The 16,615-nt window shown below is 38.4% G+C and overlaps 1 protein-coding gene across 9 annotated transcripts in view; it reads left to right on the top strand.

The window, feature by feature from the left end:
- The window catches only part of TLE4 (TLE family member 4, transcriptional corepressor), a 145,323-nt gene that overhangs the window by 73,340 nt on the left and 55,368 nt on the right, over window positions 1–16,615 (top strand). For 6 of the 9 annotated variants that reach the window (XM_058301609.2, XM_058301614.2, XM_058301615.2 and 3 more), the window contains 2 exons: window positions 1,580–1,784; window positions 3,055–3,071. In XM_058301609.2, the coding sequence (XP_058157592.1) occupies window positions 1,580–1,784; window positions 3,055–3,071 (222 nt within the window). The remainder of the gene's footprint in view (window positions 1–1,579; window positions 1,785–3,054; window positions 3,072–16,615) is intronic. The other 3 variants (XM_058301610.2, XM_058301613.2, XM_058301617.1) reach the window with 1 other exon arrangement.

Below are 16,615 nucleotides of genomic sequence, written 5' to 3'. Positions count from 1 at the left end.
AAGAATTATAAACATGATTTTGGCCACTCAAATGATGAAATATATTATTTGAACTATCCAGTTAACAGTTAAGTAAAGCTTTGGGAGTGGGGAGGGTTGATTGTTGGAATATCTGGATCACTGCTCTTAATTTTCCATTTTATGTATGTAAATTTGCCTTAAAAGTGCTCATAGTTTATTTTATTGACTATATTTAATTGGACAGAGCCATAAAATAGGTGCAGGTCAGTAGGAAAAAAGACCTAATTAATACTGGCGTCAAACAAAAGACATGTAGAATGGAGAGAGGAAGAAAATAAAAGTAATTTGGAGAGGAGAAAAAAACATTTACTTTTCTTTTTTTTTAAATTATTTTCTTTTTAAAAAAGGCATACCAAGATCCTTCTTACTAGTATAATCTCAATGTCTTTTAAGCTGTTTTGTGGAATTTATTTGGAAAGAAAATTATTGAAGGGTCTATTTGCTTCTCATAGGTTAGACCTGAAAAGTGATTTATTTAAAGGCAATAACTAAAATGTCACTATAAAAGTTAGTCTGAGAAGGACTCAGCACTTATTCCTGTAGAATGTAAAGCGGGGTTTGAGTTGAAGGTATTCCTATTGGGGATATATTTAACTTAACATCCTCCCTCCTCTCCTCTTCCCTCCCTTCCCACTCAGAAGCAGGAACAAGGCCTGAAGGCCTGCCCACAGAGATTCCTGCAGCAGAGCTGGATGCAGCCTAGCTGAGGTCAAGCACTCCCATTCCAGCTTCTCGAGGCTTTCTCTATGTATTGCCAGCGTGCTGGTAAAAATGACTTTAAACTCTTGTCAGCACAGTTATTGGTGCATGCATCACAGTCCCACTCAAATAAACCTGTCACAACACCAAGTTGGACGCAAGAGAAGAGTACAAGGGCAGGCTTCTAGCTTTTCATTCAAGCATCACTAAACGTGCACAGAGTGCCCAATTATTTCAGCATTATTGAGCAAGTCTACAGGAGGACCCAAGCCTTGCTACATTAGATTTTCTTTAGTAATTTGCTCAAGTACCGCTGAGGACACTTAAAGGGCTTAAAACGGTGGCTGCAACCAGTTTCCTTTTCTGGGCTGTTAATTCAGGTTTTCTCTTCCAAATTAACTCTCACCGCATGCTGTGCAGTGGTTCTGGGAGAACTGTTTAACACTAATTTTCTCAATTTTCAGCTTTTTTGTTCAACATAACTGCTTTAACAGTTATTCACGTATATGTTTTGATTAGAAATGTAAGATAGTGAGGTCTTATTTTTTGAGAACAAAATCCAGATGCTTTGTTAAAGAAATCTGGTTTAATTTCAAGTCTTACAAGTTATTTAGATAATTTCTCCATTTAAAACTTAAACTCTTTATTTACTGTGCATATGCAAAACCCCAAAATTTAAGAGACTATTTAGCAAATATTCATCTCCCTCCCTCCCCCTTTAAAAAATGTGTGTGTTGGGGATAAACAGGAAGGAAGCTTCATGAGTGCTGGGTTTTTCCTTATCTACAGTCCTTTCTTTGTGGGGAGGCGGGGACAGATAGAGGGAACAAATTCAATATCTGTGTCTGATTTTTCACAGCAGCAACAACTCCAGGCCCAGCATTTATCACATGGACATGGTCTGCCAGTGCCTCTGACTCCACATCCTTCAGGACTTCAGCCCCCGGCTATCCCACCCATCGGTAGCAGTGCTGGGCTTCTGGCCCTCTCCAGTGCCCTGGGCGGTCAGTCCCATCTTCCAATTAAAGATGAGAAGAAGCACCATGACAATGATCACCAAAGAGGTGAGAGATTTTCTTGGAATGTCAACCAAATTATTACCTACTGGCCCTTGAGGATAGGTTCTGGATACCAGTGTTTATTCTGTCTCAATTTAATTTACTCTAGTGACTAAACAAAGGATTTCTGCTAGGAGGTAAATTCATTATTTGAACCAGTCATTTGCCAAATGATATCCTAGCATTTGGCAAGAATTCTGCACTCCTTGAAAGGCCCCTGGCCCTGTTTCTCAGGGAATGCTTTTGATTCCTTGGAGTAGCATGGAACCTCCAGTGGTCCCAAAAATCTAAAACAGTAGTGAAATCCCATAATGCTGTGTTTGAAATATGAGTTGCGTTAGTAGCTAATTTTGACTGAATCTATTTTGAGGGCTTATTGATAACAGTTCACTTGATGTTTGATATAATCAGTTATTATTTATAAATCAGATGTGCGTATAGAGTGTGGTAAAAATCTCATAAGTAAGAAAACAGTTTCAGTCATCTTAGTAATTGAGAAGGGGCTGCCCAAATCAGTGAAATCTCTTAGTTTTTACTACCCCTCTCACCCTGTCTATTAAGAAGCATGAAGTTAACTCATTTCTTCCTAGAAGAACAACAGAATTGTTTCTGCAAATAATAGATTTTAAGGCCAGTTGTGCTCCTTCTAGGTTGAGTTCCTCTTTCCGCTAAAGTAAGATGATGGTGCAGAGATATTTTGATGAGACTGTATGTTTGTATGGTACTTAATAATAATTTTTATTCGTTAATGGCAGAAAAGCAAATAAAGTCTCTCCCGGTGTTCCACTGTGGGAATTTACTTAGCACATAGATGATTTGTTCGTTTGAAGGGTATGGTTCATAATTAAAAGCTCATATCTCCTGTTTAAGTGTCATTACTGTGAATTACAATCTTAGGTAAATGATTTTTATCACGCAAGTATAAATTCCCCTCTCTGATGTTGGAAACACTGTAATATTTGTCATTCAGTTATTGTAATGCCACAGTACAGAGCTGAGGCATGATTGTAAATACTTTGGTAAGAGGAAAAGTCAATAAGACGTATAAATAATATGAATACCTTTGGTCTGACTGAAATTGTGTCAAAGGTAGATTGGTGCTTTGTGCATCTGGTCGAGTACTATTAATAATTAACTTTTACAGCAAAGTTAACATCTGTGTAACTTAATATTTAGCAGAAATCAAGTTTGATAAATATATGTGTAAACTAACTAGTACTTTTCTTTTTTTTTCACAACACTTTCTCTACTTGTGTTGCTGCTGTTCTGCCTGTAGACAGAGACTCCATCAAGGTAGGACTCCCAATTCACAGACAAAGGGAATGGCATTTAAAAAGCTCAGAGTGATTTGAAAACATCTTTGTGATTTGGCGGGCTTTACCAAATAATGGTTAATGCATTTTTTGATTATTGCCAGGTTTGTGGTTGAGATTTTTGGGAATGTCCCATTTCTCTATCAGAATCCGATTTGTAGACCAAGATTGAATCGTAACATTGCTCCTTTTATTATGTCTTGCAATGTGAAAAAGAATACCTGCTTTTCTTCATTTCGGCTGTGGTTATCATCATAATGGAGTGACATATTAATCTCATATTTTGGGAAACAGTTCCATCTTACAAAAACTCTTCATCAAAGCATTTGTTTAAGACCATTTTTCTTCAGCAGAAATAATTTAAAAAAGAAAAAACTTGGTTTCTAGTATAGTGAATGATTCTCCTTAGGTTTTAAGTCCATCTTATCTACCTTTTGTATCTCTTATGGACAGGTTGCAGGGAAATAGGAAAAATATTTAAGGCCTAATAATTTGGATATGCTTATGTTAAACACTAGAATGGGATGTGCTAGGGATTATCTGAATTTATTTAGTAAGCAAACAGAAAAATGTGGTAACAGGACAAGAAATGAGTGAAATGTGAAAAAGGCTTTGGTCACTTCTAAGTCAGGGACAATGTAAACACCAGAACGATATGACATTGTATTAAGTATAGATTAGAAGGAAGGGACAGTTCTCTGGCCAAAGTACAGATACTGTCAATTCCTCTTTTTATATTTCACAGTTGGGTGTTTTTGAGAATAAATGGTTACATCTCTTGCTGTTTTTAATGACACCATGTGTATGAAGACTAAAATTTTCTCCTGGAACCCCCTGTGCTATCACTTTCAATGTCTCTTTATTCTTTGTCCTTTACAGTAAAAGGAAATTAGTTTTTTTTCCCTTAAAGTCCTTAAATAATGGAAAACAAAAGTTGAGTGTATCTATTTTTACCCTTCAAGAATCTTTGTGATTGGAAGGGGCATCTGCACCCCCATATAAATATCGACATTTACAGTTGTAACTGTACATGCTGAATTATTTAATTATGCATTTACAGCTGTGTGTTTTTCTTGTTACCTATCGATATCTAGATTAAAGGGCATTCTTAGATTGTAGTGCATGTTCCACACATGTGTATTTAGGAAGTTGTAAGTAAATGCAATGACCAGGGTTAGCTGATAGCAGCCCTTGGAAAGCCTGTCTGGTTATTCTGAAACTATCATATAAACATTTCCTGCTGTCTTATGATAAATGCATACCTCTAAGCAGGCCAGTGAACTAAACAAAAGTTTCCTTTCATGCCCCACTCCCAGAAGGCTATGAAAATATTTATACTGCAGTGCACACTTTTGTGTCATTTCCTCATGCAAGAGTAGGGTGTATTTTGAAATCATCAATAATCATTCAGGGAGAGGCAGGGAGTGAGTTTCTGTATACCCAGAAGCCAAGGAAAAAACAAAAAGGAAAGGGAGGCAGATTATTTTGCCTTGATTTATAGTGGAATAGAAGTTACAAATAGATGATTTTGATGAGTATTGTTCTCAAATTTTAAGTTGTGTAAGTGCCAGGTTTGGGGCTGTCCTGCAGTTTTGCAAGGTGAAATAGTTTGCTCTTTTTTGTAAATGTTTTCAGTGATGCTTGGAGAAGCAGTTAGTTGCTTGTCCCATCGATTATACTCATCTTTCTGTAAGTGGTTCCACGGGTTAAGATGGGCTTTTTATGATTATCTGCTGTGTGACTTGAGATGGTTTCTATTAGCCAGAGCGTGCCAGTTGCCTGCAGCTGGAGTCAGGCTGGTATGAAATAATTTATTCATGCAGGATAATGCTCCTTAACATTTAACAGGTAATGAACGTGACATAAATTTCCTTCTTGCTTTTAATTTTCCCCTTTCCTCTTCTAATGTGCAAACAGGCAGCTCTGGTACTCTAAATAATAAGTAATTTCTGGCCATCTGTCAAAAGGAAATTTCAATACAAATTTAAATTAATGGTGCCTGAAATTTTTTATAGCTCCTCTAAAAGCTTCTAATGTGCAGAAAATTCTGAATCTGCTGGTAGTAATTAGTGTTGCATGTAATGAGGATGTGGGCAATGTTATACCGCCCCAGTGTAACATTTTGATATGGTAGCAAATTTTTGATTTATGTAAGGTTGTGGATGTGTTTAATTGTGAGAGACATTTTTAAATGTTTGCTTGACGTTACAGATTATTAAACAGGGCAGATTTCAGAATAGCTCATAAAATAAAAATTTAAACTTGCTGAAAAGATACAGGTAATTAAAGTTCTTTTACCTTTTGCTGTTAAGTAAAATGAAAGAAACTCAGACCTCAAATCTTGGAGCATTTTCCTCCCTTTCCTTTCTCTGCTTGGAAGTTCTTTGGCTACTGTACTACATGCTGTTACAGTCAAGTTAGGCTATTGGCTTTATTGATCTTATTTTCTACAGCTCCATTAGCCAAGTTCATTCCTAAGCCTAGTATTTGCAGACCTGTATCTGAAGTTTTGCAATAAGGGTGGGGAATGTAAATATGAACCTAAAGGAGAAAGCACTGTAGGAGCCCAAGAATCCTTTATTTGGTGTTGAGAAACTAGAATGGTGTGTGTCGTGGGGCTGTTGATCTGTGGGGCTGTGGCTCTTGCAGCCTTCGTGCTAGACTTTTGGCTTTCCAGTGACTTCATGCAATCAATAGTCAGCCCCAGATCTGGGGGCTGAAAACAGCAAGAAACACAGACAATGACCTACCTTCACCCTGAATGGCAGATTGGAAACCCCAAGTTTAGTTCTCCAGAGAGACCCCAAATTACATTTCTACTACTTCTTCCTGGGTGGGGACTTTTTCACCATCTTCTGGAGTGTTTAAAATTGTTTCTGTCATCCCTTGTAAAGACATAAGTAATGCCATGGAAATGCCTTCTGAGGCGATGGAATTTTGCCACTGTCTGTCCCTCCCACTTAGAGCTGAGGAATAAAAGTTGGTATTCTCCAAAGTGGTGGCAGAGAGAACATTTTCACATGTGATCAGAGCTTCCCAGTTGCTGGAGGTACCAATTCATTAAGAGTCAGCTGTTCTGAGTCATTAGGCTTCCTTTTTTTTTTTTATTTGGATGATTATGTCTTATCTTAAAGACTAAAGAGAATTTAAAAAAAATGTCCCTGGGATATTTCACACAGTCATCTCTAATGCTCTGAGGTTCACAGGTACTAGAAATGGAGGCATCCCAAATGTCCAGAACACCAGAGTGGTCTTCTACTCAGGGTCGGGTCTTTACTGTACATGTCAAACCTCTTTTCCACTGGGGCACTCAGTTCATTTCCAGAGGGCTGTGGAAACACACAGCTGGATTTTGGCACTGTTTCAAGATGTGCCCATCTCTTCAACTTTGACAGCAGTCAATGTACTAAATGTCTTGATAGAGAATTTGGGAATATTCTTGGGATCAGTAGGACTTTGGACAATAAGTTTTCCCCTCATTGCTCCTCGATAGATTACTTAAATCAAATCTATGAAATCTTGTTTGGTTTTGAAACATCCCACAAACCTAGTGTGATCTGGAGACCCATAATCCACTTTCATATGCTGCCCATTGGAAAAAAATACAGTAGATGGAATATAACTGATGTCAGAATACTGTGTATAAATAGGAGTTTGGTCCACATCCACCAGGTACATAGTAGCCATTTTACTCAAGTCAGGGGAGGTCTTGGAAAGAATATTGTCTAGCTGTAGGCAGACAGGATACTCATCTCTCCCAAACCTGAGAACCAACACCTTCTCTGCAGTACTTTTTATCCCTGCCCTATTTCTTTTTTGCTAGTCAACTTGGGTAATAAGTTCATCTTGAAATCGCCAGTTGATCGTCACTGTCAGTCGTCAGCAAGGTTGCACCTTTACTGAATTACAGGGATGCTGCCCTGTGTTGCCTTGCACCCTTGTTCACGCTTCCACCTTAACCTATTCTCAGACCCCCTGACCGACACTAGGACTCCTTGTCTCTCCTCTTCTCCCTCACAGTAATCTCTCCACTAGGCGATCTGGTGGGCCACCTTCTCCCTCATTAGGCTTCTTATATTACTCACTTGTTTCCATCTGAGTGACTGAAATATGAGGGTAATGATTCAGGGCTGAAGAAGGCTAAATTGTCTAAAATTTGGTAGGAATCTGAGGTTGAGGGATTAATCTTACTCTCAATTGTCTACATAGTTCTAATACCTAATAGCAAAAAAATAGCAGCAAAAAAATCAAGACCAGCTTAAATAAAATAGCAAAATCCAGTCACCAAATGTTAACTAGCTCTCTAGTCTCTCTCAAGTTGATATTATTATGCCTGCATGATCACTTCTTTTAGTTCTTTTGTATATCTACATAGTCCTCCTGCTTTTGATCCTGACAACAGTAACCTCCTAAAGTCAGGCATGTGAGGGCTTTGCTGTTTTATGTGTAAAATAAAAGCATAAAACATTTTTTCCCTCTAAATGCTATTGTTGTTGTTAGTAATTATTATTTCATTAGAACGCCTTCCCCACAGTGTTGAATGCGTCATCAAAGAGAACAAGCATCGTTAGTGACTTTGTATTGCCAAATTGATCTCTGTAAATAATACACCAATTTAGAATGCCAGGTAAAGTGTGTGCCTGGTAGTGCTTTGGTCTTCATGTGCATTCGTACCAGAAAAAGCCTTTATCTTATGATGGAAGAATGGGATATAAGAGTGAGGTCTAGGTTTGCATGTTCATGTTTGGTGATGAACAATAAAGTGAAGTTTTCTAGTTGTCAGTGGAGTTAAAACATCCAGAAATGCATGTTGACCAACGTTGACTTCTGTTTGAATCCTTTAAATGCAAACTATGGTGTATTTGTAATCCAAATCCACTGCCTAAATCAAGTATTTTTTTAAGATAAGCTTTTAAAAAAATTTTTAATAGAATTAAAAAAGTATATTAAGTATATCTATTTCCTAGTGGCCCCCCCAACCCCCCACTCTCCAACAGAGTAAAGTTGTCTCCCACTGATGGCAAGAATCTTAATCTTTTTTGTAGAACTGTATAGGAGAACAAATCAAGGATTCCTTTAGGAAGGGAATTATATTAGATTTGGAAAAGTCCTCACTTTAAGCCAGAATCCTCTCTCTACCACCAGCTAAGCTGTGTGTCAATGGATCTCAAGACATTTCTTTAAACATTTGGAATGTAGATGTTTATTATGTCTTATTCAAGCCCTTCCTAGCATTAGTTTAAAAATAACCTTATACCATAGGGTAGGTTTCAGCAGTAAAGGTAGCCATATCATTCACCAGATAAGCCCAGTGGAAATTGTATTTAGTTTTGGGAGTTGAGTGGTAGGGAGATAGTTTGATGTTTAATTTTTAGCTCTTTCAGTTTTCTAAAATAAGGTGGTGATTTGAAATGAAATATTTCAGCATTACTTTTAAAAAAGTTCTTTGCAGAGGTCTTTATTTCTGTCATGTATTTCACTATTCAGGGTTACTTTATGAAGCAACAATTAGGAACTTTTGTTCTATTAGTTTGTGATACAGTAATTTGTTGAGTATTAATTGATACCTGCCTCTCTAGTCTTATTAGCTATGTGAAATATAACAGGTGCCTTGATTCCAGAAAATGTGTTGTAATTGTTTGTTTGTTGAACAGATGAGCAAATACCTTTAGAGCATAGCTTGTCCTCAGGTGGTGATCATGAATGGATTAATGATGTGATTGGGGAAGACATGCTTGTTTGCTGTAGCCTCCTTCACCAATTGTTGAAGCAGAACAAATATTAATTATCAGGTTGACGTATCTGTCTTCCCCAGCTGATTTTGTTAAGGGTGGGTTAATTTCTTTTTCCTCTGTAAACCAACCTTCCTAGTTAATAGACAAATGTTTTCATTCTGATGTCTACTGTTTCTAATTGTCCTAATCATGATGCATTTAATCTCTTTCAAAAATAATAATCTGTGAAGTTTTCAATATATTTTAAAATACATTGAGCCTAAAATATACTGAGCTTAAGAATTATTAAGTTTTAAAACTGGTTCTTGGGGTTTCAAAAGCATTTGTTTCTCAAATGTATGTAATTCTTCCAAAAGAATTCTTCCAAAGAGTTGTTCACTGTCTTTTGTGGATTCTTTTGGTAGCACCCTTACCCCATTCTGGAAAAATCATATAAAATCACCTGGGGAAGCTTAATATTCTCACTTCTTTTTTTCTTGAATCGTTTCTGCAACACTTCTATCCAACTTAAATACTTTGTTCTTTGGTGGTTTAAAGTAGCTCAGTATCTTCTGGGTTCAAAGATTTTCCGAGAACCTGGGGTCCACCAGGTGGGATGTAATTTTGTACTGAAAAAGTCACAGCTAATTATACCATGGCAGCAAGCTTGTGACAGTTTGAACAGAATTAGGATTTCATAAAAGAGTACTGGAAGGGATGTTTGCTGAGGGCTGAGTAGTACTTTATGAGTTTTTGATTCTTTTAAATGTTTGCTATTAAATGTTAAATGACAGTAATAAAATCCTATATCAAGATTAAATAATGCTGCTTAGATTTTGTAAATCCAAACTTTTAAATCTTATATTGAAATATCTTGGTTATTTTACTTTGAATCTGAATATTGAACATAAGTAATACTGCTTTACATTTATCAGATTCTCCAGTATTCATAACCAATCCAATTAGTTCTGCACATAATAAATTATACCATTTTTAAAAATATCTTAGGCTGCAAGTTCCGGTGTTGTAACTTTTAAGAAATTACTGCTTACTTGTGATAGTTGTACTTGTTGGGTCAGTATCCCTTCTCCCCAGGTCAGTCATGCTTTTAGTTTTGCTTCACAAGAAAGGGGGAAACGAGAACAGCACATACATGTAATCCACTCATGGGCAGTCTACCTTTCTTCGCAGCACTGGTTATAATATTCTATCCCCGCTTTAAATGTTCATGAAAAGCTTACACTTTCTTTCCCCTCACCACCTTCTCCTTTTTGCTGAATTGAAGTCAGCGAGGTGGAAGTTAACATGGCTTAAGTATTCTTGCTGTAAGTGAACTTTGTAAGATAATGGTAATAGGTTGAGCATGAGGAATTCTTTTTCATGGAAATGGGCTCATTATTTAATTGTATCACATCCTGAAGGATTCTTCAATCTTTTTTCTTAATTGGTACTTTTCAAGTTGTTGAGTGTTCAAATTTGAGGGAAAGAGAAGAGGATTGGGGGAGAGAAGGTAAACAAGTTAGTGGATGCCACCCAATAAGAGAAGCCAGTAGGCAGTATCACACCTCATTATTCTTTATTCCTCCTTATGGTCCTTTTAATTATTCCAACATTTTATGAGTATTCTGTTTATCTTTTTTTAAAAACTTGTTTTCTTGAGTGACATTTGGCCTTTTCAACAACAAAATAAAATTGGAAATGCTAATGTTTTGAAAACCCAACTAACGGAAGAAAATAAAATTGTCACCATAGTAACAAAGCTTCTTTCTAGATGGTTTCCTAAGATATGCCTGAACTAGAAGCAGATGTCTGATTTGAGAATCTTGCCTTCTTCAATGTAAACAAATAACTTCTGGGCAGGTGTTGGAAATAATATGGAAATCCTATTAAGGGGCCCCTGGTTCCTGTCAGTCAGGAAGCCTGTGCCACAAAAGGACTGGTTGTCGCATAAAGGAGCAGAGTAAATTCTCATTAGGCTTGAGCTTTTCCCAGGAAATGATTGTCTCTGTGTGTTCTTTCTCCTGTGAATCTGAATGTAAGCTGTTGCTTCTATTGATCTATTCACAAGCTTTATTTTTCTTCTCTTCATTCACCTCCCTCACCCTGCCAGCCTGTATCTCCCTCTCACCCACCCCTCTTCTTTAAAATTAACACTTGATCTGTGCTGCTACTATGAGAGTTGTGACATTTGTGATTTTAACCTCCCAACCTGGGTGGGGATGGGAGTGGGGGAGGAGGGGAGTTAGTCGTCATCCCTGGGCCTGTCTTTCCAAGAACCTGGCTGATGAGATTTGAGTTGCTGAGAGCTGTGCTTGGAACTGGCGGAACAAGCTGCGGTAGCAGTCATGAGTCTGTCCTATGTAAATCTACTTCAATTTATATTTTTTTGAATTAAGTAGAAACTAACAGTGTAAGACTGAGCTGTTTTTTTAAGTGTACATTTAAAAAAATACGTAGTCATCTGGTAAGCTTCCACATCTGTGATGTCCAGTGTGGTAGTTAAATACATGTAGCTAAATTAGCTAGAATGAAATAAAATAAAAAATCCAATTCCTCAGTTGCACTAGCCACCTTTCTAGTGCTCAGTAGCCACTGGGGCTTTAGTAAACTACAGTAACAACCTAGATCTAGAACGTTTCCACCATTGCAGAAAGCTAGCGGAGAGCACTGCTCTAAGGAGGGAGAACTGGGTTTGACAGGAATTGCCAGTTCTGCTGTTCCCTCTAGTTAAAACTGAGTCCTCATATTCAAAAGCAAGGTTCCCCCCAGCATATAGAAAAAAAGAAGAAAAAGGGTCATTATGTATTTTGGTTTTGTAGCTTCTGTCCTGCTCAGAGATGGTAGACACAGTTGGCTGCACTAATATGGTGATCTTTAAATGGTTGTGGGGTTTCCCCCCCTCTCAGAGCTAGTTAAGTAGTTTAACATGGGCTCCCTCAAAATGGTCCCCTAGGGGGATGCATTTTAATGTTTCTAGATAGAAAGTTGAGGCAGTTTGGGGTGGGGTGGAGGGCTTTTGAAGGACATGTATAACGGGTGCTCTTTAAAAATAGTCAGAGGGTTAAATGTGGATAAACACAAAACAAGGCTTCAGAAAAGCCACACTATTATTATGCAGCATTTCTCGGACTATAGTCCCTGAGACGCACTTCATAAAGCCAATAAAGCTCACACTGGTGGTCTCCCGTTGCCCTAGCAACAGACCATGGGGCACAGTGTATGTGAAATGCATGAACATCTGTGAATTAATCTTTTTTAGTTTGTTCTTTTCTTGGCGCTGATTGGGCCACTCAGGCTTGTGCCTGTGACACTGCTTGCAGAGGGGTAATCTGGAGCCGGCCCCAGAGCCTTGCTCTAAAGTGGATGGTGGAATGGAAAGTGAAGGGAGATTTATCCCGGTAGCACATTCAGCAGTGGAGGGATTTAGCCTGACAGCACTCTCAGTGGGACGTTATTAGCTTACTTTCTGGTGCATGGGGAAATGAATAAAAATTTTTCTAGTAAATCTGGTCATTATTGGGTTTATTGCGCTGCCCAGAAAAAATAATCTGCAGAGAAAATTGAAATAATCACTTGTGTTTATACCACAGTTATCAGGAATTGAAAGCACTCTGAGTTATTCCACACCCTCATCCCAGCCCAAGCCCCAGGCCCAACCCCAACCCCAACCCCAGCCCCAGCCCCAGCCCAGGGGATTATAACAGAACCATATTGGGCTGTCACTGGTCTGAATGAGTGAGTCTCCTGAATTGGATGCTTAGGTTGGAGTCTGTTTAAATAATAAAATATGGTAATAACCTAGTCTGATGTTATTTAAGGAATTTTTAGACTAAGCTGGTAGTATTTTTTTGCACTTGGGAAAATTAAGCAAAATGTGCATCCAGGAACAATACTTTGGCTAGATAAGTTATTCCCCAACTCCTAACAGGATTGACTTTTTTTTCTTCCCCTCTCCTTGCCTTCCCCCTTCCCCCATTTTCAAACTGCCAACCCTCCTCCAGACCTTAGCAAGGTTAGGCAGACTTGGTGTTCAGTTCTCTGTCAATACCAGATGCTCACTTTTAAACTGTTTTACTCACCCTTGTCATTTTCAATTCTCTTTTTTTCTCCCCTCAACCCCCCTCCCCCTTTCTTTTCTCCTTTCTTCCTATGAGTCTATCTTCTTACCCTTCCTGGGGAGCAGTGCTAGACTATTGCATATGAAATTTCTCATACTTATAAGATGTAGTCTGTATGTTACTTCAGTATTTAGGTTGAGAGATGTCTTTTCTAAAAAATGTATTAAAAGTCAGTGCTACATACTAGTTCATTTTATTTGCTTGACTGTCATTAAAATCAAGGCATCATTTAAGTAGGGAAAACTGCTTGTCAATTTGTGTATTTTCCATTGGATATTAGAAAAGCACAGCTGCATCTCTGTAGCCAAGAGATGGTCCTGATTTTTGTTGTTCTTAGACAGCTAACCAAAAATTATTATTTTAATGGTTTCTGACTACAAAACCTGTTGGTGTTGATAAATGAACTTGAAAATTGAGCAGTGCAGTCCAAATAAAATATTTGAAGTTACTCAGTAGGTATTGATTTGGCAACTGGAAGGTAAATAGGCCTGCACTGCATTGTTGGGGGTGCAAAGATTAGATACAGTCCCTTCACTGAAATCATTTTCCTATTAAAGTATGGAACTGCGATGTGCTGCTTATGAATAGAATATATTAATGGATCGCTAGTGCTAGTCTTCCTTTCTCTGAGCTTCAGATGAGTCCTGAAATCTTTAAAGTGTGCATATAAAATTAGTTAGTGATGACTGGAGGACTAGTGGCTGAAGGCTGTCTTTCCAGGAAGCTGCCAGGCTAATGTGCAAATACATGCAAACATGGAGCTTTTAGTAAACAGTGATTAATGCCAGGGGCAACATTCTGTAGACTCCTGATCTTGATCTTGGATTGTGCCCTTTACTCATATTCAAATAGTCTTTTGTGGGAGTCAGCAAAAAAAAAAAAAAAAAAGGCAATCGGACCTTAGAGGTGAAAATTTATGATCTGATTTTCCTGATGTTTTCACCCCATCACTTAATTTTCAGGTCGTTTCTTTTATTTAAAAAAAAATTTTTTTCTCTTGCTGCTCACAGTAAATAGCCCCATGTCAATTCAGATGGCATTTTCTTCTTTCACGTGTCTAAATCTTTAAAAAAGAACTTTTAAATCTTTTTTAAAGTTACCAACTTTCTAGTTGTTAATTGAAGCCAGTCTCTGAAATATGACAGGTTACAAGGATTTTTAGAAACTTTTAAAAGTAAATAGAATTCTCAAATTGTGTTTTTTATGGCCTAGACTATTATTTGTTTTTTGAAAGCACACTTCTTTATGCCAAGAAATAAAAAATCCTGGACACTAGTGGTAGGAAGTAAAATTCCACAGTAATACCTGTAACCGAGTAAGCCTGGCTATGATGAGGAGAGGAAATGAGGTTAAACAAGTTTAAATCTCTGCTGTTTCCTTCATCTGTGTTTGACAAAATATGTTAAAAGCAGTGATTTTGTAGTCTGAATGTTTGAAGTCTGAAAAAGGAAAAAGAACATAAATAATCTCAAAGGGAAATTCTCTGGCGTTCAGGTAGCTTTATCCCTCCTGTATGTACCAGGTTGGTTAACAGGAATCGTTCTTGAATTTTTTTTTTTTTAACTTTTTAACTTTTGTGTTTCTAATACAGTCATAAAAATAAAATCATAGTACTTTCATTACTGTTTTGAATATGTGGAGTCTATAAAAATAAAAGTAAGGAACAAAATTTTTTCATGGTTTTCTTCTACACAGTATAGTAGTGGAGCATGGGGTGGTAGGAGTAGTTTCAAAAGATAGGCTACTGAAAACTGTACATGATGCCTCCTTGTTGGGCCTACCCTTAACATTGGAGGGGCCTGGAAAAGAGTACAAATGGGGGCCCTCAGGCCATGTAACTTAAGTATTTAAAAGTTATAAACCCAGTGAATAAATGCCCCTCCATGATGACCTGGAGGGCCAGATTTGAATTTTAAATGCTCAGGCCTCTTGGAGTTTGGTGCTGGAATCATGCGGGCTTTGCAGATTTTCTTGTAGACATCATTGCTCCCTCCTCAAAGCTTCATCGTGCTGCCTGTGCCCTTGTAGAAGTTTGGTATAATTGATGAATTCCAAAAAAGAAATATTGGATTATGTTTGTAATCTGATCTGTACCTGGGCATGACTGAGTTATGATTAGGACATTGAGTCACCGCCCAGTCCCCACCCCTTGGTAGGTGGGGACTCACAGATAAAAGGCATGACAAACAACAGAGTTGAAGGTTTCTGATGTTGAAGTGATTTTTTTTTTTAAAGAGTTATTTGTTTTTATTTATTTCTCTCCCCTTCCCCCTCCCCCCAGTTGTCTGCTGTGTCCACTCGTTGCATGTTCTTCTGTGTCTGCTTGTATTCTTGTCAGCAAGACCAGGAAACTGCATCTCTTTTTTTGTTACGTCATCTTGCTGTGTCAGCTCTCCATGTGTGTGGTGCCACTCCTAGGCAGGCTGCACTTTTTTTGCGCTGGGTGGCTCTCCTTACGGAGTACACTCCTTGCGTGAGGGGCTCCCCTACACGGCACGGCACTCCTTCCGTGCATCAGCACTATGCATGGGCCAGCTCATCACATGGGTCAGGAGGCCCTGGGTTTGAACTCTGGACCTCCCATGTGGTAGGCGGACGCTCTATCAGTTGAGCCAAATCCGCTTCCTGATGTTGGAGTTTGATGCTAAAGACTTAAATTGGAGCTCTGGGAAGTAAGCTCACAGAGGAAAGAGAAGCAAGCCCCAGGAAGAAAGGAACCTTGAACCCAGAGAGAAGCAAGCCCCAGGAAGAAAGGAACCTTGAACCCAGAGAGAAGCAAGCCCCAGGAACGTAGGAACCCAGGGAGCCTGAACCTTTGCAGACATTGGCAGCCATCTTGTTCCAAATAGACTTTGGTGAGGGAAGTAACTTATGCCTTCTGGCCTGGTATCTGTAAGCTCCTACCCCAAATAAATACACCTCATAAAAACCAACCAATTTCTGGTATTTTGCATCAGTACCCCTTTGGCTGACTAGTACAGCCCCCATTTCAATCAGCTGCCCTTTGGCCATCCCTCAGGTCTAGGTGTACGCAACCCAGCAGTAGAATCTACCTTTGTAAAATGCCAGGAAGATGACTGGATGAACCCTGGAAGTCAGCTCTGGGACTTTTGACAGGGAGTTTTAGGGTCCTGAGCACCCAATTCATGGTCTCCAGAGAGTGTATAGAAGCTCTGAGTGGGCATATCCCTTTGGTCCCTCAAGGAAGGACTCAGCTGGAAGAGGGGTCTGGGCAGAGCCCAGATCAGGGGTGCCTCATAATTCTGAGAGGAAAGAAAGGGAAGTGGGAACTTACAGTCATATCTCAAAATACTTCTTTGTTAAATAAATGTTAATATTTTTTTATCAAAATTAGGAAAAGGAATTGACATTCTAAAATACAAATGTTTAGGAACAAGTACTTTTAAAAACTATGTTTTATAACTTATTTATGCTAGTCTAACTATACTTGTAAAGTACGTTAAAAACCCAGATGCATATTAAACCTATTGGAAGTGCTTGTGAAAGGGAGAGGGGGCAACATTTAAAGTTGAACAAAATAAAGATAGCTGAGCTGTGTAGTCTTTGGCTTCCACTCTATCTAGTCTATAGTAAAGCTTTGGGCTTAGCGAAAATGCCAGGCAACTTTAGACATAAAAGAATTAATCATGAACACTCAGCTTTCTTAGACTAGAGATTATCACTAGGAACTA

Source organism: Dasypus novemcinctus, chromosome 8 (assembly GCF_030445035.2).
Source record: "Dasypus novemcinctus isolate mDasNov1 chromosome 8, mDasNov1.1.hap2, whole genome shotgun sequence".
Classification (NCBI taxonomy): Eukaryota; Metazoa; Chordata; class Mammalia; order Cingulata; family Dasypodidae; genus Dasypus; species Dasypus novemcinctus.
This window is presented reverse-complemented; position numbering and strand designations above follow the sequence as displayed.